The 21,684-nt window shown below is 47.8% G+C and overlaps 1 protein-coding gene across 3 annotated transcripts in view; it reads left to right on the top strand.

The window, feature by feature from the left end:
* LOC106609840 (CCR4-NOT transcription complex subunit 4) overlaps positions 1–20,460 on the top strand; it is a 64,882-nt gene extending 44,422 nt beyond the window's left edge. Inside the window, exons 12-13 of one of the 3 annotated variants that reach the window (XM_082964301.1) lie at positions 11,167–11,442; positions 19,488–20,460. In XM_082964301.1, the coding sequence (XP_082820427.1) occupies positions 11,167–11,442; positions 19,488–19,825 (614 nt within the window). In that variant the 3' untranslated portion in view covers positions 19,826–20,460. The remainder of the gene's footprint in view (positions 1–11,166; positions 11,443–19,487) is intronic. The other 2 variants (XM_082964302.1, XM_082964303.1) reach the window with 2 other exon arrangements.
* Positions 20,461–21,684: the final 1,224 nt, after the last annotated feature.

Here is a 21,684-nt window from a genome sequence, read left to right on the forward strand (position 1 = left end):
GCTAACATGATACAGTCCAGACTCCCAGTGGAGAGCTAACATGATACAGTCCAGACTCCCAGTGGAGAGTTAACATGATACAGTCCAGACTCCCAGTGGAGAGTTAACATGATACAGTCCAGACTCCCAGTGGAGAGTTAACATGATACAGTCCAGACTCCCAGTGGAGAGTTAACATGATACAGTCCAGACTCCCAGTGGAGAGTTAACATGATACAGTCCAGACTCCCAGTGGAGAGTTAACATGATACAGTCCAGACTCCCAGTGGAGAGTTAACATGATACAGTCCAGACTCCCAGTGGAGAGTTAACATGATACAGTCCAGACTCCCAGTGGAGAGTTAACATGATACAGTCCAGACTCCCAGTGGAGAGTTAACATGATACAGTCCAGACTCCCAGTGGAGAGTTAACATGATACAGTCCAGACTCCCAGTGGAGAGTTAACATGATACAGTCCAGACTCCCAGTGGAGAGCTAACATGATACAGTCCAGACTCCCAGTGGAGAGTTAACATGATACAGTCCAGACTCCCAGTGGAGAGCTAACATGATACAGTCCAGACTCCCAGTGGAGAGTTAACATGATACAGTCCACGAGGAGTACTTGGGGATAATGTATGAAATATAGTCAGCGAGGAGGACTTGGGGATAATGTGTGGAATATAGTCAGCGAGAATGACTTGGGGATAATGTATGAAATATAGTCAGCGAGGAGGACTTGGGGATAATGTGTAGAATATAGTCAGCGAGGAGGACTTGGGGATAATGTATGAAATATAGTCAGCGAGGAGGACTTGGGGATAATGTGTAGAATATAGTCAGCGAGGAGGACTTGGTGATAATGTGTAGAATATAGTCAGCGAGGAGGACTTGGGGATAATGTATGAAATATAGTCAGCGAGGAGGACTTGGGGATAATGTGTAGAATATAGTCAGCGAGGAGGACTTGGTGATAATGTGTAGAATATAGTCAGCGAGGAGGACTTGGGGATAATGTGTGAAATATACAGTAGTATAGATGCATGTAATGATATATACTTTTAGTCAATAAGCATCCAGAATCCAACCTAGCCATTTTATAATGGAGACATGGAGCGCTGCCAGTGGTAGCTGTGACTGGAAAAAGCACAACCCTGCAGCTCTTTCTTTCTTTGTTTGTTTTTGTCCAAACAATCCCATGAGGTCATTGAATTGCATTGCATTGTGGGTAAGTAATAGGTAATACATGAGCGAGAGAACCACTGGGTGGCAGCACATGGTTACCCTAGTGGAGTGTAGTGCAGTGGCTGGAATTACCATCAGAATAGAACAGACTGACCCAGTCAGCCAACAGTATAGAAGACGTCATAGGGTGTTACTGCCAGGGTCATAGGTACAGATTATGCATCACTGTTTGGGTACATAGCTTTGAAATAACGCAAATTGATCAAAGAATCTAATGCCTATGGTTAGGTCGTTGAGCTGCTACCATTGACTGCAAACCATTTTACAATCCATCTTTCTCTCTGACTGACAGACAACTAAATCCGCCCAGGACCAGTCAGATCTGTCTGACCTGAACAACCTCTTCCTGTGTGAAGAACAGAAACAAACACGTTTAGCAGAGCACCTCCCCTCTCGCTCCTCATTCGTCCAACAGCTCTTTATTCGGCTGTTGCTGACCCACCTCTGCTCTCTGGATGGCTGCCCAGAAAACATGATCAACTGTCATTGGCCAGTTCCTCTCTTAACCCCGCCCCCCCCGGACTGAGCCTAGGGCTGTGCCTCAAATAGCACTTGTTCCCCATATAGTGTAGAACAACTTCTGACCAGGTCGTTTGGGGTCAGCCCTGGTTTTGGGTCATTCATCCTGTGAGGCTGACAAGTGAGTGTGGCTGCTCTTTGCTTTTCTGTTTACCTCTGCAGCTCCTCTGCTCTCCTCTGCTGCTCTCCTCTGCTCCTCTCCCCTTCTCCACTCTCCTCCCTTCTGATCCGCTCCTCTTCCCTTCTACTCTCTCCTCTCTCTCCTCCCCTTCTGATCTCTCCTCTACTCTCCCCTCCTCTCCTCTCCTCCCAAATACGTCAGTCAGGGAGACTGAGGCCAAGCACCCTCCCTCTCCTTCCCTGACTTCTCTGGCCCTCCGCTGATGGAGAGATGTGAGCCCAGATTGAGGTCTAAATCTTAAAGTATGTTTTTGGTCAGGACACGACACATCACCTCAAAAACACTGAGTGTACCCCATATAGCACGCTATTCCCTACAGCGACTCAAACACCCAGAGTGTATCCCATATAATATAGCACGCTTTTCCCTACAGGGACTCAGAAACACCCAGAGTGTATCCCGTATAGCACCCTATTCCCTACAGGGACTCAGAAACACCCAGAGTGTATCCCGTATAGCACCCTATTCCCTACAGGGACTCAGAAACACCCAGGGTGTATCCCATATAGCACCCTATTCTCTACAGCGACTCAGAAACACCCAGAGTGTATCCCGTATAGCACGCTATTCCCTACAGGGACTCAGAAACACCCAGGGTGTATCCCATATAGCACCCTATTCTCTACAGCGACTCAGAAACACCCAGAGTGTATCCCGTATAGCACGCTATTCCCTACAGGGACTCAGAAACACCCAGGGTGTATCCCATATAGCACCCTATTCTCTACAGCGCCTCAGAAACACCCAGAGTGTATCCCGTATAGCACGCTATTCCCTACAGGGACTCAGAAACACCCAGGGTGTATCCCATATAGCACCCTATTCTCTACAGGGACTCAGAAACACCCAGAGTGTATCCCGTATAGCACCCTATTCCCTACAGGGACTCAGAAACACCCAGGGTGTATCCCATATAGCACCCTATTCTCTACAGCGACTCAGAAACACCCAGAGTGTATCCCGTATAGCACGCTATTCCCTACAGCGACTCAGTGTATGTAAACGTCCGAATTCAACTGTAGGTAGGGGTGAAGTGACTGCATAGATAATAAACAGCGAGTAGCAGCAGTGTAGGGAGATCAATGTATATATTCCGGTGGCCATTTGATTAATTGTTCAGCAGTGTTATGGGGGTAGAAGCTGTTAAGGATCCTTTTGGTCCTAGATTTGGTGCTCCGGTACAGCTTGCCGTGCGGTAGCAGAGAAAAGTCTATGATTTGGGTGACTGGAATCTTTGACAATTTTTTGGGGCTTTCCTCTGACACCGCCTAGTATATATACACTGCCCTTCTAAAGTTGGGGGTCACTTAGAAATGTCCTTGTTTTTGAAAGAAAATCAATTTTTTTGTCCATTTTTTAAATGACATCAAATTGATCAGAAATACAGTGTAGACATTGTTAATGTTGTAAATGACTATTGTAGCTGGAAACGGCAGATTTTGGCGTAGAGGCCCATTATCAGCGACCATCACACCTGTGTTCCAATGGCACATTGTGTTAGCTAATCCAAGTGTATCATTTTAAAAGGCTAATTGATCATTAGAAAACCCTTTTGCAATTATGTTAGCACAGCTGAAAACTGTTTTCCTGAATAAAGAAGCAATTAAACTGGCCTTCTTTAGACTAGTTGAATATCTGGAGCATCAGCATTTGTGGGTTCGATTACAGGCTCAAAATGGCCAGAAACAAAGAACTTTCTTCTGAAACTCATCAGTCTATTCTTGTTCTGAAAAATGAATGCTATTCCATGCGAGAAATTGCCTAGAAACTGAAGATCTCGTACAATGCTGTGTACTACTCCCTTCACAGAACAGCAGAAACTGGCTCTAACCAGAATAGAAAGAGGAGTGGGACAACTGAGCAAGAGGACAAAGTACATTAGAGTGTCTAGTTTGAGAAACAGACGACTCACAAGTCCTCAACTGGCAGCTTCATTAAATAGTAACCGCAAAACACCAGTCTCAACATCAACAGTGAAGAGGCGACTCCGGGATGCTGGCCTTCTAGGCAGAGTTCCTCTGTCCAGTGTGTTATTTTGCCCATCTTAATCTTTTATTTTTATTGGCCAGTCTGAGATATGGCTTTTTTCTTTGCAACTCTGTCTAGAAGGCCAGCATCCCGGAGTCGCCTCTTCACTGTTGACGTTGAGACTGGTGTTTTGCGGGTACTATTTAATGAAGCTTTCTCAAACTATACACTAATGTACTTGTCCTCCTGCTCAGTTTTGTGGGTACTATTTAATGAAGCTGCCAGATACTCAACTGGTATAAAGAAGGCCAGTTTTATTGCTTCTTTGTACGCCTATGTAGATATTCCATAAAACATCTGCCGTTTCCAGCTACAGTAGTCATTTACAGCATTAACAATGTCTACACTGTATTTCTGATCAGTTTGATGTTATTTTAACGGACAACATTTTTTTTCTTTCAAAAACAAGGACATTTCTAGGTGACCCCAAGCTTTTAAACAGTAGTGTAGGTCCATGATGGCAGGAAGTTTGGCCCCAGTGATGTACTGGGCCGTACGCACTACCCTATGTAGAGCCTTACGATCAGATGCTGAGCTGTTGCCATACCCGGCGGTGATGCAACCGGTCAGGATGCTCTCGATGGTGTAGCTGTAGAACTTTTTGAGGACCCATGCCAAATCTTTTCAGTCTCCTCAGGGGGGAAAAGGTGTTGTCGTGCCCTCTTCACGACTGTCTTGATGTGTTTGAACCATGATAGTTTGTTGGTGACGTGGACACCAGAGAACTTGAAACTCTCAACCCGGGGGTACAGGAGGGGACTAAGCACGCACCCCTGAGGGGACCCAGTGTTGAGGATCAGCATAGCAGACGTGTTGTTACCTACCCTTACCACCTGGGGGTGGCCCATCAGGAAATCCAGGATCCAGTTGCAGAGGGAGGTGTTTAGTCCCAGGGTCCTTAGCTTAGTGATGAGCTTTATAGGCACTATGGTGTTTAACGCTGAGCTGTAGTCAATGAACAGCATTCTCACATAGGTGTTCCTTTTGTCTAGGTGGGAAAGGGCAGTGTGGAGTGCGATTGAGATTGCATCATCTGTGGATCTGTTGGGACGGTATGCAAATTAGAGTGGGTCTAGAGTTTCCGGGAGGATGCTGTTGATGTGAGCCTTGACCATGAAGTGCTTAGAAAGGCTGGTCTACTGACGTGAGTGCTACGGGGCGGTAATCATTTAGGCAGGATATCTTCACTTCCTTGGGCACAGGGACTATGGTGGTCTGCTTGAAATATGTAGGTATTACAGATTCAGTCAGGGAGAGGTTGACATTTTCAGTGAAGACACTTGCCAGTTGGTCCATGCATGCTTTGAGTACATGTCCTGGTAATCAGTCTGGCCCTGCAGCTTTGTGAATGTTGACCTGTTTAAAGGTCTTGCTCACATCGGCTACCGAGAGCATTATCACACAGTCGTCCAGAACAGCTGGTGCTGTTATGCATGCTTCAGTGTTGCTTGCCTCGAAGCGAGCATAAAAGGCATTTAGTTCGTCTGGTAGGCTTGCGTCAATGGGCAGCTCGCGGCTGGGTTTCCCTTTTGTTGTCCGTAATAGTTTTCAAGCCCTGCCACATCCGACAAGCATCAGAGCCATTGTAGTAGGATTCCATTTTAATCCTTTATTGACTCTTTGCTTGTTTGATGGTTCGTCTGAGGGCATAGCGGGATTTCTTATAAGCATCCGGATTAGTGTCCCACTCCTTGCAAGCGGCAGCTCTAGCCTTTAGCTCAGTGCGAATGTTGCCTGTAATCCATGGCTTCTGGTTGGGATATGTACGTACGGTCACTGTGGGGACGACGTCGTTGATGGACTTATTGGCCTAGCTGATCAGAATCAGTTTTCCCCCGACAAAAGGGGTTTATTATAGACAGAAATACTCCTCACTTTCATCAGCTGTCCTGGTGGCTTGTCTCTGACAATCCCACATGAAGCCGGATGTGGCGTACACGTGGTCTGCGGTTGTGAGGCCGGTTGGACGTACTGCCAAATTCTCGAAAACAACGTTGGAGTTGGCTTATGATAAAGAAATTAACATTCAATTCTCTGGAAACAGCTCTGGTGGACATTCCTACAGTCAGAATGCCAATTTCACGCTCCCTCAACTTGAGACCTCTGTTGAGGGAGCGTTGTGACAAAACTGCATATTTTAGTGGCCTTTTATTGTCCCCAGCATAAGGTGCACCTGTGTAATGATCATGCTGATTTCTATGGTTATATTTTGGCTAGGCTACTTTGAAACAAGGTAAGACATGCTTTGTAAACTATAAGTCAACCAGGTTTTAAACAGTTAAGTTGATGGTCAAAATGCTGACCCCTTCTACTCAGTTTCAAGGTGGGCAACGTGCTCTGTGCGACCAGGCACTGGCCTTCACTCTTGTCTTGAGACCGTCTAATCTGAACCAATGGTGCCTGGAGTACGTCAACAGAATCAAGCCTTTAGAAATGATTGTTATCCTTCATTATATTTGTCAAACATGACTGGCCAATATTTATGTACTCAGGTGAATATACCACATCCAGACACTGAGGTGAATATACCACACTGAGGTGAATATACCACACTGAGGAGAATATACCACACTGAGGAGAATATACCACACTGAGGAGAATATACCACACTGAGGAGAATATACCACACTGAGGAGAATATACCACACTGAGGTGAATATACCACATCCAGACACTGAGGTGAATATACCACACTGAGGAGAATATACCACACTGAGGTGAATATACCACACTGAGGTGAATATACCACATCCAGACACTGAGGTGAATATACCACATCCAGACACTGAGGTGAATATACCACACTGAGGTGAATATACCACACTGAGGTGAATATACCACATCCAGACACTGAGATGAATATACCACACTGAGGTGAATATACCACATCCAGACACTGAGGTGAATATACCACACTGAGGTGAATATACCACATCCATGTACTGAGGTGAATATACCACATCCAGACACTGAGGTGAATATACCACATCCAGACACTGAGGTGAATCTACCACATCCAGACACTGAGGTGAATCTACCACATCCAGACACTGAGGTGAATATACCACACTGAGGTGAATATACCAACTGTACAGCCCATCGTCCATCCCTCCATCTGTACAGCCCATCCTCCATCTCTACAGCCCATCCTCCATCCCTCCATCTGTACAGCCCATCGTCCATCCCTCCATCTGTACAGCCCATCGTCCATCCCTCCATCTGTACAGCCCATCGTCCATCCCTCCATCTGTACAGCCCATCGTCCATCCCTCCATCTGTACAGCCCATCGTCCATCCCTCCATCTGTACAGCCCATCGTCCATCCCTCCATCTGTACAGCCCATCGTCCATCTCTACAGCCCATCCTCCATCCCTACATCTGTTCAGCCCATCGTCCATCCCTCCATCTCTACAGCTCATCCTCCATCCCTCCATCTCTACAGCTCATCCTCCATCCCTCCATCTGTACTGCCCATCTCTCCATCCCTCCATCTGTACTGCCCATCTCTCCATCCCTCCATCTGTACTCTCCATCCCTCCATCTGTACTCTCCATCCCTCCATCTGTACAGCCCATCCTCCATCCCTCCATCTGTACAGCCCATCCTCCATCCCTCCATCTGTACTGCCCATCCTCCATCTGTACTGCCCATCCTCCATCCCTCCATCTGTACTGCCCATCCTCCATCCCTCCATCTGTACTGCCTATCCTCCATCCCTCCATCTGTACAGCCCATCCTCCATCCCTCCATCTGTACAGCCCATCCTCCATCCCTCCATCTGTACAGCCCATCCTCCATCCCTCCATCTGTACTGTCCATCCCTCCATCTGTACAGCCCATCCTCCATCCCTCCATCTGTACTGCCCATTTCTCCATCTCTCCATCTGTACTGCCCATCCCTCCATCTGTACTCTCCATCCCTCCATCTGTACAGCCCATCCTCCATCCCTCCATCTGTACAGCCCATCCTCCATCCCTCCATCTGTACTGCCCATCCTCCATCTGCAATGCCCATCCTCCATCCCTCCATCTGTACTGCCTATCCTCCATCCCTCCATGTGTACAGCCCATCCTCCATCCCTCCATCTGTACAGCCCATCCTCCATCCCTCCATCTGTACAGCCCATCCTCCATCCCTCCATCTGTACTGCCCATCCTCCATCTGTACAGCCCATCCTCCATCCCTCCATCTGTACTGCCCATCGTCCATCCCTCCATCTGTACTGCCCATCGTCCATCCCTCCATCTGTACAGCCCATCCTCCATCCCTCCATCTGTACAGCCCATCCTCCATCCCTCCATCTGTACAGCCGATCCTCCATCCCTCCATCTGTACAGCCCATCCCTCCATCCCTCCAACAGTCTCCATTTTGAAGGCAGGTGCTTTTGGATTGACAGTATCTCATTGTTGTGGTAGTTGGTGTGCAGTGTTGTATGTTGCGTGTGCTCTGACTATCAAGTCATAGTTCACAGCGAGCCACTGAGCTTTTTGGCAGACATTACTACCCTCCCTCCCAACTCCCCAAATCCCCCCAGCCCATTTTACAACAGCATTATTGTAGATGAATGTTTATAAGGGGTCAGTTCTCTCTCTGTCCTCTGTGTTGTGTTTGCTACAGACAGAGAGTTCTATGACACCTTCTTGGCGTCTTTCTCCTGGATGCTGTCTGCCTCGCTCCACTCTGAGGTGTTCCCTGAGATGGTCTGTCTGATGGTCTGTCTGATGGCCTGTCTGATGGTCTGTCTGATGGTCTGTCTGATGGTCTGTCTGATGGTCTGTCTGATGGCCTGTCTGATGGTCTGTCTGATGGTCTGTCTGATGGTCTGTCTGATGGCCTGTCTGATGGTCTGTCTGATGGTCTGTCTGATGGCCTGTCTGATGGTCTGTCTGATGGTCTGTCTGATGGTCTGTCTGATGGCCTGTCTGATGGTCTGTCTGATGGCCTGTCTGATGGCCTGTCTGATGGTCTGTCTGATGGTCTGTCTGATGGCCTGTCTGATGGTCTGTCTGATGGTCTGTCTGATGGCCTGTCTGATGGTCTGTCTGATGGTCTGTCTGATGGTCTGTCTGATGGCCTGTCTGATGGCCTGTCTGATGGTCTGTCTGATGGCCTGTCTGATGGCCTGTCTGATGGTCTGTCTGATGGTCTGTCTGATGGTCTGTCTGATGGTCTGTCTGATGGTCTGTCTGATGGCCTGTCTGATGGTCTGTCTGATGGTCTGTCTGATGGTCTGTCTGATGGTCTGTCTGATGGTCTGTCTGATGGCCTGTCTGATGGTCTGTCTGATGGTCTGTCTGATGGCCTGTCTGATGGCCTGTCTGATGGCCTGTCTGATGGCCTGTCTGATGGCCTGTCTGATGGTCTGTCTGATGGTCTGTCTGATGGTCTGTCTGATGGTCTGTCTGATGGCCTGTCTGATGGTCTGTCTGATGGCCTGTCTGATGGTCTGTCTGATGGCCTGTCTGATGGCCTGTCTGATGGCCTGTCTGATGGCCTGTCTGATGGTCTGTCTGATGGTCTGTCTGATGGTCTGTCTGATGGCCTGTCTGATGGTCTGTCTGATGGTCTGTCTGATGGCCTGTCTGATGGTCTGTCTGATGGCCTGTCTGATGGCATGTCTGATGGTCTGTCTGATGGCCTGTCTGATGGCCTGTCTGCGATGGCCTGTCTGATGGCCTGTCTGATGGTCTGTCTGATGGCCTGTCTGATGGCCTGTCTGATGGCCTGTCTGATGGCCTGTCTGATGGCCTGTCTGATGGTCTGTCTGATGGCCTGTCTGATGGTCTGTCTGATGGTCTGTCTGATGGCCTGTCTGATGGCCTGTCTGATGGTCTGTCTGATGGTCTGTCTGATGGCCTGTCTGATGGTCTGTCTGATGGTCTGTCTGATGGTCTGTCTGATGGTCTGTCTGATGGTCTGTCTGATGGTCTGTCTGATGGTCTGTCTGATGGCCTGTCTGATGGTCTGTCTGATGGCCTGTCTGATGGTCTGTCTGATGGCCTGTCTGATGGCCTGTCTGATGGCCTGTCTGATGGCCTGTCTGATGGCCTGTCTGATGGCCTGTCTGATGGCCTGTCTGATGGCCTGTCTGATGGCCTGTCTGATGGCCTGTCTGATGGCCTGTCTGATGGCCTGTCTGATGGTCTGTCTGATGGCCTGTCTGATGGTCTGTCTGACTGATGGTCTGTCTGATGGCCTGTCTGATGGCCTGTCTGATGGTCTGTCTGATGGTCTGTCTGATGGCCTGTCTGATGGTCTGTCTGATGGTCTGTCTGATGGCCTGTCTGATGGCCTGTCTGATGGCCTGTCTGATGGCCTGTCTGATGGCCTGTCTGATGGTCTGTCTGATGGTCTGTCTGATGGTCTGTCTGATGGTCTGTCTGATGGCCTGTCTGATGGCCTGTCTGATGGCCTGTCTGATGGTCTGTCTGATGGTCTGTCTGATGGTCTGTCTGATGGCCTGTCTGATGGTCTGTCTGATGGCCTGTCTGATGGCCTGTCTGATGGTCTGTCTGATGGTCTGTCTGATGGTCTGTCTGATGGCCTGTCTGATGGCCTGTCTGATGGTCTGTCTGATGGTCTGTCTGATGGCCTGTCTGATGGCCTGTCTGATGGCCTGTCTGATGGCCTGTCTGATGGCCTGTCTGATGGCCTGTCTGATGGCCTGTCTGATGGTCTGTCTGATGGTCTGTCTGATGATGGCCTGTCTGATGGCCTGTCTGATGGCCTGTCTGATGGCCTGTCTGATGGTCTGTCTGATGGTCTGTCTGATGGTCTGTCTGATGGCCTGTCTGATGGTCTGTCTGATGGCCTGTCTGATGGTCTGTCTGATGGTCTGTCTGATGGTCTGTCTGATGGTCTGTCTGGCTCTCTGCTTCCCTGAGATGGCCTCTGGCATGAGGATAAAGCCTCATTAACTTTTTGTGAAATATGTTCAACGTCTCCTCCCTCCCTGTCTCCTGTCTCCTCACCCCTGTCTCCTGTCTCCTCACCCCTGTCTCCTGTCTCCTCACCCCTGTCTCCTGTCTCTATTTTATTAGGATCCCCATTAGCTGTTGCAAAAGCAGCAGCTACTCTTCCTGGGGTCCAAGGAGTGCATGTTGAATTGAATTGACCTCGATAGAGTTTTGAGAAGCGTCATCTTTGACTCTCCCGACCGCTGTGGTCTGAGCTGCTTGTATCTCTGTGTTCTGTGTGTTTGTGTGCAGCAGAAAGCAGCAGTGGTGTTGTCAGGGATTCACTAGAACAGCATAGAAACATTAAAGAGAGCCAGGACGCCCTTAAAGCCCTACTGCCAAACATCAACTCCTCCTCCTCTTCGTCCAGTGTTCACCACATGGGGCCACCGCTGGGCTTTGGGCCGGGGGCCAGGTCAGTTTCGGGACCAAGGTCTGGTGGTCCGGGGGGCATGTCACATAGCCTTAGCTGGGACGGGAGCTATGGGACGGGCACGACCAGCTGGATGGATCCAGCCATCATCACAGGTAACTGGAGCCTGTAGCCAGGCACTAGTTAGAAACCAATAGGCCTGTAGTATGATCTGTAGCCAGGCACTAGTTAGAAACCAATAGGCCTGTAGTATGATCTGTAGCCAGGCACTAGTTAGAAACCAATAGGCCTGTAGCATGATCTGTACCCTGTAGCCAGGCACTAGTTAGAAACCAATAGGCCTGTAGCATGATCTGTAGCCAGGCACTAGTTAGAAACCAATAGGCCTGTAGTATGATCTGTAGCCAGGCACTAGTTAGAAACCAATAGGCCTGTAGTATGATCTGTAGCCAGGCACTAGTTAGAAACCAATAGGCCTGTAGTATGATCTGTAGCCAGGCACTAGTTAGAAACCAATAGGCCTGTAGTATGATCTGTAGCCAGGCACTAGTTAGAAACCAATAGGCCTGTAGTATGATCTGTAGCCAGGCACTAGTTAGAAACCAATAGGCCTGTAGTATGATCTGTAGCCAGGCACTAGTTAGAAACCAATAGGCCTGTAGTATGATCTGTAGCCAGGCACTAGTTAGAAACCAATAGGCCTGTAGTATGATCTGTAGCCAGGCACTAGTTAGAAACCAATAGGCCTGTAGTATGATCTGTAGCCAGGCACTAGTTAGAAACCAATAGGCCTGTAGTATGATCTGTAGCCAGGCACTAGTTAGAAACCAATAGGCCTGTAGTATGATCTGTAGCCAGGCACTAGTTAGAAACCAATAGGCCTGTAGTATGATCTGTAGCCAGGCACTAGTTAGAAACCAATAGGCCTGTAGTATGATCTGTAGCCAGGCACTAGTTAGAAACCAATAGGCCTGTAGCATGATCTGTACCCTGTAGCCAGGCACTAGTTAGAAACCAATAGGCCTGTAGTATGATCTGTAGCCAGGCACTAGTTAGAAACCAATAGGCCTGTAGTATGATCTGTAGCCTGTAGCCAGGCACTAGTTAGAAACCAATAGGCCTGTAGTATGATCTGTAGCCTGTAACCACTAGAAACTAACCACTAACGTCGCTCAAGTGTAGTTGGGACTTGGTGTGGTGTGTCTATGGTTTGAAGTGTTGGATTGATGTCAACTCTTTGCTAATTGGGTAGAGGGACATTTGCATTCCTTTACTTCCAAATTCCAATGGCTCTTTAAATAATTGTGTTGTTTGCTGTTGGTGGAAGTGGCTCACTAATTGGCAGTTGGAATTTTACCACTAACACAGTGCAGGATCAGATTGAGTGTCATATTGCTCATGTAATGTGTTAATGTTGGTGGGAAAGACTAACCGCAGGCAGGACTAACATAAAACTCTGGCTTTGTCTGCTGTGTGGCACCGGTCCTAAACACGTCTTTATTAGTGTGTTAGCTGAGGTCAAGCTGTGTACTTTGCTACTTTCATCTTTGCCTCCATCCTGACTAGTCTCCCAGTCACTGCCCGCTGAAAAACATCCCCACAGCATGATGCTGCCACCACCATGCTTCACCATAGGGATGGTGCCAGGTTTCCTCCAGGCGTGAAGCTTGGCATTCAGGTCAAAGAGTTCAATCATGGTTTCATCAGACCAGAGAATCTTGTTTCTCATGGTCTGAGTCCTTTAGGTGCCTTTTGCAAACTCCAAGTGGGCTGTCATTTACTGCCTTTTACTGAGGAATGGCTTCCGTCGGGCCACTCTACCATAAAGGCCTGATTGGTGGAGTGCTGCAGAGATGGTTGTCCTTCTGGAAGGTTCTCCCATCTCCACAGAGGAACTCTAGAGCTGTGTCAGAGTGACCATCGGGTTCTTGGTCACCTCCCTGACGAAGGCCCTTCTCCCCCTGATTGCTCAGTTTGGCCGGTCAATTGAATTTACCACAGGTGGACTCCAATCAAGCTGTAGAAACATCTCAAGGATGATCAATGGACACAGGATGCACCTGAACTCAATTTAGTCTCATAGCAAAGGGTCTGAATCCTTATGTAAATGTTTTTTTTTATTTTTTATTAATTTGCAAAAAAATCCTGTTCACTTTGTCATTATGGGGTATTGTGATGTCGTTATGGGGTATTGTGATGTCATTATGGGGTATTGTGATGTCGTTATGGGGTATTGTGATGTCATTATGGGGTATTGTGATGTCGTTATGGGGTATTGTGATGTCGTTATGGGGTATTGTGTGTAGATTGATGAGAAAAAAATTATTTAATCCATTTTAGAATAAGGCTGTAACATAACAAAATGTGGAAAAAGTCAAGGGGTCTGAATACTTTTCGATTGCACTGTATGTAGTGTTTTGGGCAGGGCAGAGATAGTCAAGCCAGGGCTTGCTTGGCAGATGTAGGCCCAGGATTTGGGTTTGTCAGAAACAACCACCAATCTGAGATTAAATGTATTCTGACACGTAATCCCAGCATATTGCCATGTCAGAATATGTAGGTCTATTCTTAATTGGTATCCGTTATTATGAGAGGCTGTGTATGGAATGGAAAAGAAGGGAAATATACCATTTTACATCTGGTGTTATTTCTATTTAGAGTGCAGAGTTAGTACAAATGATAGAACACAAATGCCATAAAGAAAAGATCATTTCCTTATGGCATTACGTTATGCTCTACATCCAGCTGGACTCCCTGCCTGCCTTGCATGGTGTGTTGCTCCTTGCATCGGAAGTATGTCCCAAATGGCTACCTGTGTAGTGCACCAGCTCTGGTCAAAAGTAGTGCGCTACATGGGGAATATGGTGCCAATTTGGGACACACCCTGAGTGTGCTCAGCATCTACCCCAGACATCATCTATCGTCTGGGGGTTCAGATCAGGGGAGTGTAACGTCTGGTCTCCTCCCTGGCATGGAGCATTCTACATCCCCTAGGGGAGACAATGGTGGTCCTAACACACGTCTCCTTACAGCTACACGTCTCTTCTTCAGCTCTTTCCACGGATTTCATTTCTGTCTCTATCGCCCGCTCTCTCTCTGTCTTTCTCTCTCTCTCTCTGTTAGTTTATGTAATGATGTCTTTCTATCTTCTAAATGGGTGAATATGCCAAGAGACTGTCTTTTTCTCCTTCCTCCCTCCTTCCATCCACTGTTAGATACTGTTCCCTCCTTCCTCCCTCCTTCCATCCACTGTTAGATACTGTAACCTCCTTCCTCCCTCCTTCCATCCACTGTTAGATACTGTTCCCTCCTTCCTCCCTCCTTCCATCCACTGTTAGATACTGTTCCCTCCTTCCTCCCTCCTTCCATCCACTGTTAGATACTGTTCCCTCCTTCCTCCTTCCTTCCATCCACTGTTAGATACTGTTCCCTCCTTCCTCCCTCCTTCCATCCACTGTTAGATACTGTTCCCTCCCTCCTTCCTCCCTCCTTCCATCCACTGTTAGATACTGTTCCCTCCTTCCTTCCTTCCTCCCTCCTTCCATCCACTGTTAGATACTGTTCCCTCCTTCCTCCCTCCTTCCATCCACTGTTAGATACTGTTCCCTCCTTCCTTCCTTCCTCCCTCCTTCCATCCACTGTTAGATACTGTTCCCTCCTTCCTCCTTCCTTCCATCCACTGTTAGATACTGTTCCCTCCTTCCTTCCTCCCTCCTTCCATCCACTGTTAGATACTGTTCCCTCCTTCCTTCCCTCCCTCCTTCCATCCACTGTTAGATACTGTTTCCTCCCTCCTTCCTCCTTCCATCCACTGTTAGATACTGTTCCCTCCTTCCTCCCTCCTTCCATCCACTGTTAGATACTGTTCCCTCCTTCCTCCCTCCTTCCATCCACTGTTAGATACTGTTCCCTCCTTCCTCCCTCCTTCCATCCACTGTTAGATACTGTTCCCTCCTTCCTCCCTCCTTCCATCCACTGTTAGATACTGTTCCCTCCTTCCTCCCTCCTTCCATCCACTGTTAGATACTGTTCCCTCCTTCCTCCCTCCTTCCATCCACTGTTAGATACTGTTCCCTCCCTACTTCCTCCCTCCTTCCATCCACTGTTAGATACTGTTCCCTCCTTCCTTCCTCCCTCCTTCCATCCACTGTTAGATACTGTTCCCTCCTTCCTCCCTCCTTCCATCCACTGTTAGATACTGTTCCCTCCTTCCTCCCTCCTTCCATCCACTGTTAGATACTGTTCCCTCCTTCCTCCCTCCTTCCATCCACTGTTAGATACTGTTCCCTCCCTACTTCCTCCCTCCTTCCATCCACTGTTAGATACTGTTCCTCCCTCCTTCCTCCCTCCTTCCATCCACTGTTAGATACTGTTCCCTCCTTCCTTCCTCCTTCCATCCACTGTTAGATACTGTTCCCTCCTTCCTCCCTCCTTCCATCCACTGTTAGATACTGTTCCCTCCTTCCTCCTTCCATCCACTGTTAGATACTGTTCCCTCCTTCCTCCCTCCTTCCATCCACTGTTAGATACTGTTCCCTCCTTCCTCCCTCCTTCCATCCACTGTTAGATACTGTTCCCTCCTTCCTCCTTCCATCCACTGTTAGATACTGTTCCCTCCTTCCTCCCTCCTTCCATCCACTGTTAGATACTGTTCCCTCCTTCCTCCCTCCTTCCATCCACTGTTAGATACTGTTCCCTCCTTCCTCCCTCCTTCCATCCACTGTTAGATACTGTTCCCTCCTTCCTCCCTCCTTCCATCCACTGTTAGATACTGTTCCCTCCCTCCTCCCTCCTTCCATCCACTGTTAGATACTGTTCCCTCCTTCCTTCCTCCTCCTTCATCCACTGTTAGATACTGTTCCCTCCTTCCTCCCTCCTTCCATCCACTGTTAGATACTGTTCCTCCTTCCTCCTCCCTCCTTCCATCCACTGTTAGATACTGTTCCCCTCCTTCCTTCCTTCCTCCTTCCATCCACTGTTAGATACTGTTCCCTCCTTCCTTCCTCCCTCCTTCCATCCACTGTTAGATACTGTCCTCCTTCCTTCCTTCCTCCTTCCATCCACTGTTAGATACTGTTCCCTCCTTCCCCTCCTTCCATCCACTGTTAGATACTGTTCCCTCTCCTTCCTCCCTCCTTCCATCCACTGTTAGATACTGTTCCCTCCTTCCTTCCTCCCTCCTTCCATCCACTGTTAGATACTGTTCCCTCCCTTCCTTCCTCCCTCCTTCCATCCACTGTTAGATACTGTTCCCTCCTTCCTTCCTCCCTCCTTCCATCCACTGTTAGATACTGTTCCCTCCTTCCTCCTCCTTCCATCCCTGTTAGATACTGTTCCCTCCTTCCTCCCTCCTTCCATCCACTGTTAGATACTGTTCCTCCTTCCTCCCTCCTTCCATCCACTGTTAGATACTGTTCCTCCTTCCTCCTTCCTTCCATCCACTGTTAGATACTGTTCCCTCCTTCCTTCCTCCCTCCTTCCATCCACTGTTAGATACTGTTCCCTCCTTCCTTCCTTCCTCCTTCCATCCACTGTTAGATACTGTTCCCTCCTTCCTCCCTCCTTCCATCCACTGTTAGATACTGTTCCCTCCTTCCTTCCTCCCTCCTTCCATCCACTGTTAGATACTGTTCCCTCCCTCCTTCCATCCACTGTTAGATACTGTTCCCTCCTTCCTCCCTCCTTCCATCCACTGTTAGATACTGTTCCCTCCTTCCTTCCTCCCTCCTTCCATCCACTGTTAGATACTGTTCCCTCCTTCCTTCCTTCCTCCTTCCATCCACTGTTAGATACTGTTCCCTCCTTCCTCCCTCCTTCCATCCACTGTTAGATACTGTTCCCTCCTTCCTTCCTCCCTCCTTCCATCCACTGTTAGATACTGTTCCCTCCCTCCTTCCATCCACTGTTAGATACTGTTCCCTCCTTCCTCCCTCCTTCCATCCACTGTTAGATACTGTTCCCTCCTTCCTTCCTCCCTCCTTCCATCCACTGTTAGATACTGTTCCCTCCTTCCTTCCTCCCTCCTTCCATCCACTGTTAGATACTGTTCCCTCCTTCCTTCCTCCCTCCTTCCATCCACTGTTAGATACTGTTCCCTCCTCCTTCCTCCCTCCTTCCATCCACTGTTAGATACTGTTCCCTCCTTCCTCCCTCCTTCCATCCACTGTTAGATACTGTTCCCTCCTTCCTCCCTCCTTCCATCCACTGTTAGATACTGTTCCCTCCTTCCTTCCATCCACTGTTAGATACTGTTCCCTCCTTCCTTCCATCCACTGTTAGATACTGTTCCCTCCTTCCTCCCTCCTTCCATCCACTGTTAGATACTGTTCCCTCCTTCCTCCCTCCTTCCATCCACTGTTAGATACTGTTCCCTCCTTCCTCCCTCCTTCCATCCACTGTTAGATACTGTTCCCTCCTTCCTCCCTCCTTCCATCCACTGTTAGATACTGTTCCCTCCTTCCTTCCCTCCTTCCATCCACTGTTAGATACTGTTCCCTCCCTCCTTCCTCCCTCCTTCCATCCACTGTTAGATACTGTTCCCTCCTTCCTCCCTCCTTCCATCCACTGTTAGATACTGTTCCCTCCTTCCTCCCTCCTTCCATCCACTGTTAGATACTGTTCCCTCCTTCCTCCCTCCTTCCATCCACTGTTAGATACTGTTCCCTCCTTCCTCCTTCCTTCCATCCACTGTTAGATACTGTTCCCTCCTTCCATCCACTGTTAGATACTGTTCCCTCCTTCCTCCCTCCTTCCATCCACTGTTAGATACTGTTCCCTCCTTCCTCCCTCCTTCCATCCACTGTTAGATACTGTTCCCTCCTTCCTCCCTCCTTCCATCCACTGTTAGATACTGTTCCCTCCTTCCTCCCTCCCTCCTTCCATCCACTGTTAGATACTGTTCCCTCCTTCCTCCCTCCTTCCATCCACTGTTAGATACTGTTCCCTCCTTCCTCCCTCCTTCCATCCACTGTTAGATACTGTTCCCTCCTTCCTCCCTCCTTCCATCCACTGTTAGATACTGTTCTGTTTAGAACGTCTATTCCTGATGTGCATAAAAGCACAGACATTATCAGAGACCTGTATTTTTTGACTGTGTGGATAGTGTGTCCTGACTGAAGCTCTCTCTATACTACCATAATGTCTGGTCTGGTGTCAACCCAATGGTCTCAGTAAAAGACCATGGGAATTAGATTGTCCAATAGGGCTGTTCTCTTCACCCCTGTAGTCCATAACAGCCTGGAAACAATGCTGAATCAATGGCAGTAAAACAGGGTTATTGCCAATTGGACATCGACCAATCAATGCACTTCATCTAGAGTCCCATCCAATCAATTTGCTTCGTCTAAGATAACATCCAATCACAAGCGGGCAGAAGACAGCATCAATCCGATAAGAAACGGTTATCGTGGTCCAAATGGCACCCTTTTCCCTCTGAGCCCTGGTCTATAGTAGTGTTCTATATAGGGCCCTGGTCTATAGTAGTGTTCTATATAGGGCCCTGGTCTATAGTAGTGTTCTATATAGGGCCCCGGTCTATAGTAGTGTTCTATATAGGGCCCTGGTCTATAGTAGTGTTCTATATAGGGCCCTGGTCTATAGTAGTGTTCTATATAGGGCCCTGGTCTATAGTAGTGTTCTACATAGGGCCCCGGTCTATAGTAGTGTTCTATATAGGGCCCCGGTCTATAGTAGTGTTCTATATAGGGCCCTGGTCTATAGTAGTGTTCTATATAGGGCCCTGGTCTATAGTAGTGTTCTACATAGGGCCCCGGTCTATAGTAGTGCAGAACTTCCCAGACAGGAAGTGGCTAACGCTTGCTGTTAGGCCTAAAGGGTTTTTGTCGTATTAGTAAGTCATGGCTCCAGACAGACAGGTCCTCTCCACAGAGGATTTCTCCTCTCTAACGGCTAATAATGTAATGGTGGCCAATCATTGTGGCTGTCTGTCTCTGTGTGGTTTTAATAGCAAGCTCTCTTGTCAGCCAGCCAGGCCCAGCTCTCCTATCTGTATCTGTCCTGTCGGAGGCAGGCAGCCTGGTTAGTGAAGAGGATCCTGGGTCTGTCAGTGTTGACATCCTAGCCTAGGAGTTATTTTCCTCCCTGAGTTTTGTCAGTTGGACTTCAGACTTGTTCTGTACTGTGGTTCTCATTAACTCTTCTGTCTCTCTCTCTCTCGCTCACTCTCTCTCTCTCTCTCCAGGTTTCCCATCGTCAGCAGGCAACAGTTTGGACTCCCTCCAGGATGACAACCCTCCCCACTGGCTCAAGTCCCTTCAGGTCCTTACAGAGATGGATGCTGCGTCTCTCCCCAGCTCCACTGCTAACCCAAACCCCCAGCAGCCCAACTCACACAGCGGCCAGGTCCGCCCTCACCACAGACCCAGCTGGGCTCCCTACCCACCCCCATCCACAGCCTCTCACAACCCCCACCCAGCCAGTCAATTCCACTCTCCACCTCCAGGCTTCCAGACTGCTTTCAGATCCCCGGCTCAGACACCCACAGAGCTGCTACTGAGCGCCGGCGTGGACCGCCACTAGGGAGCGATGCTGTGAAGTGGACTTCTGATTCCCGTCTTTAAACCCCCACAGAAACACAAATAAAAACCAAATCAGATCTAATTAACAAAAAAACAATAAGATATATTCTTCTTCCTGGTGAGCTGGTTTTCTGATCTTGTGTGTTCCCTCTTGGTTATGTTGAGTTGTTTCAGTTGGTCTATAGACGCAAACTACTATCCTAGCTACACTGTCTACCTGGCCCTGTCTCCTGTCTGTCTCCTTCTGTCTCCTGTCTGTCTACCTGGCCCTGTCTGTCTGTCTCCGGTCTGTCTCCTGTCTGTCTCCTGTCTGTCTCCTGGTCTGTCTCCATGTCTGTCTCCATGTCTGTCTCCATGTCTGTCTCCCTCCTTCTGTCTCCATGTCTGTCTCCCTCCTTCTGTCTCCCTCCTTCTGTCTCCCTCCTGTCTGTCTCCCTCCTGTCTGTCTCCGTCTGTCTGTCTGTCTGTTTCTATGGCAGCATCAGGGACAGCACCATCGGGATTTGACGACAGCAAGTTAAGAGGCATTTGAAGATGTCAAAACCAAGATATTGGTGAATGATCCAGATATTAAAATATTGTGTTATATCACAAATATAACTGAACGTAGGGGAAATAAAACCATGTTTGACAGGATGGATGCTACGGTAGTGAGTTGTTTGGTTGACTGAAATGAGTTCCTTCAAAGCTACAAATCAGATCTATCTCAAACGGGGACCCTGTTACCTATATAGTTCACTACTTCCTAGACCCATGGGGCTCTGGTCTAAAGCAGTGCCCTACATAGGTTTTGAGTGCCGTTTGGGATGCATCCTTCACCTCCATCTGTTTATACGCAGCTTCCTGCCAGACCCCGAGATGTACGCTTCTGATTCGCTAGAAATCGGGTACATCACACTTGGTTTTGGCAGAACAATGATTACTTTGATCCAGTGGGTAGTGCTTCCTTTTGCTCTATGGAAGGCCAGGCACCACACCCTTAATCATATCACAGTCAACTTTTACCGGTTGAAAGTGGACACAAATATAATACTTTTTAATATAATTTTCTCCTGGAAATATTCTATTGACATATGCAAATTAGGTGATATTTCGATAAAAATGCACATATTTGCATATCAAGCAAATACATTTTTGTGGACATCGGTTTAAGTCAGCCTAAATATTTGTATTTCATTTTGTTAAGACACTCCAGGGCTGGATTTATACATAGCAGATTGTTAATGAATACTTTTTACATCTTTCTATCTTTAAAATACTAAAATGCATTTTTCTTTCAGAAGAAAATGTAATCTAGAATAAAAATTTGACATGTCAACAATTCCATATGTATAAGTCCGGGAAAATACGTCTAAGGATAACCACACACAATTTGGTGAACGCTGATGCTTCTGAGGATGAGGAAAATAAGTTTGACTGTCGGGAAATGGCAGTTAGACAAGTACACAACATTTACACTGCCAAACACAGTACCAGTCAAAAGTTTGGACACATCTTGTCATTCAAGGGTTTTTCTTTTATTTATTTTTTACTGTTTTCTACATTGTAAAATAATAGTGAAGACATTAAAACTATGAAATAACATATATGAGGAATCATGTCGTGACCAAAACAGTGTTAAACACATCAAAATATATTTTATATTTGAGATTCTTCAAAGTAGCCACTTTTGTTTTGTCTTGATGACAGCTTTGCACACTCTTGGCGTTCTCTCAACCCTTGAATGAGTAGGTGTGTCTAAACGTTTCACTGGTACTGTATTTAGACCCAATCACAATCTCTTCAAATGAAGTTACTAAATATAGTCCAGTTTGTTACATTCTCTATTCAGTTGGTTTTTAAATGATGGATGTCCATTTA

This window comes from Salmo salar, chromosome 17, assembly GCF_965601325.2.
Source record: "Salmo salar chromosome 17, fSalSal1, whole genome shotgun sequence".
Lineage (NCBI taxonomy): Eukaryota > Metazoa > Chordata > Actinopteri > Salmoniformes > Salmonidae > Salmo > Salmo salar.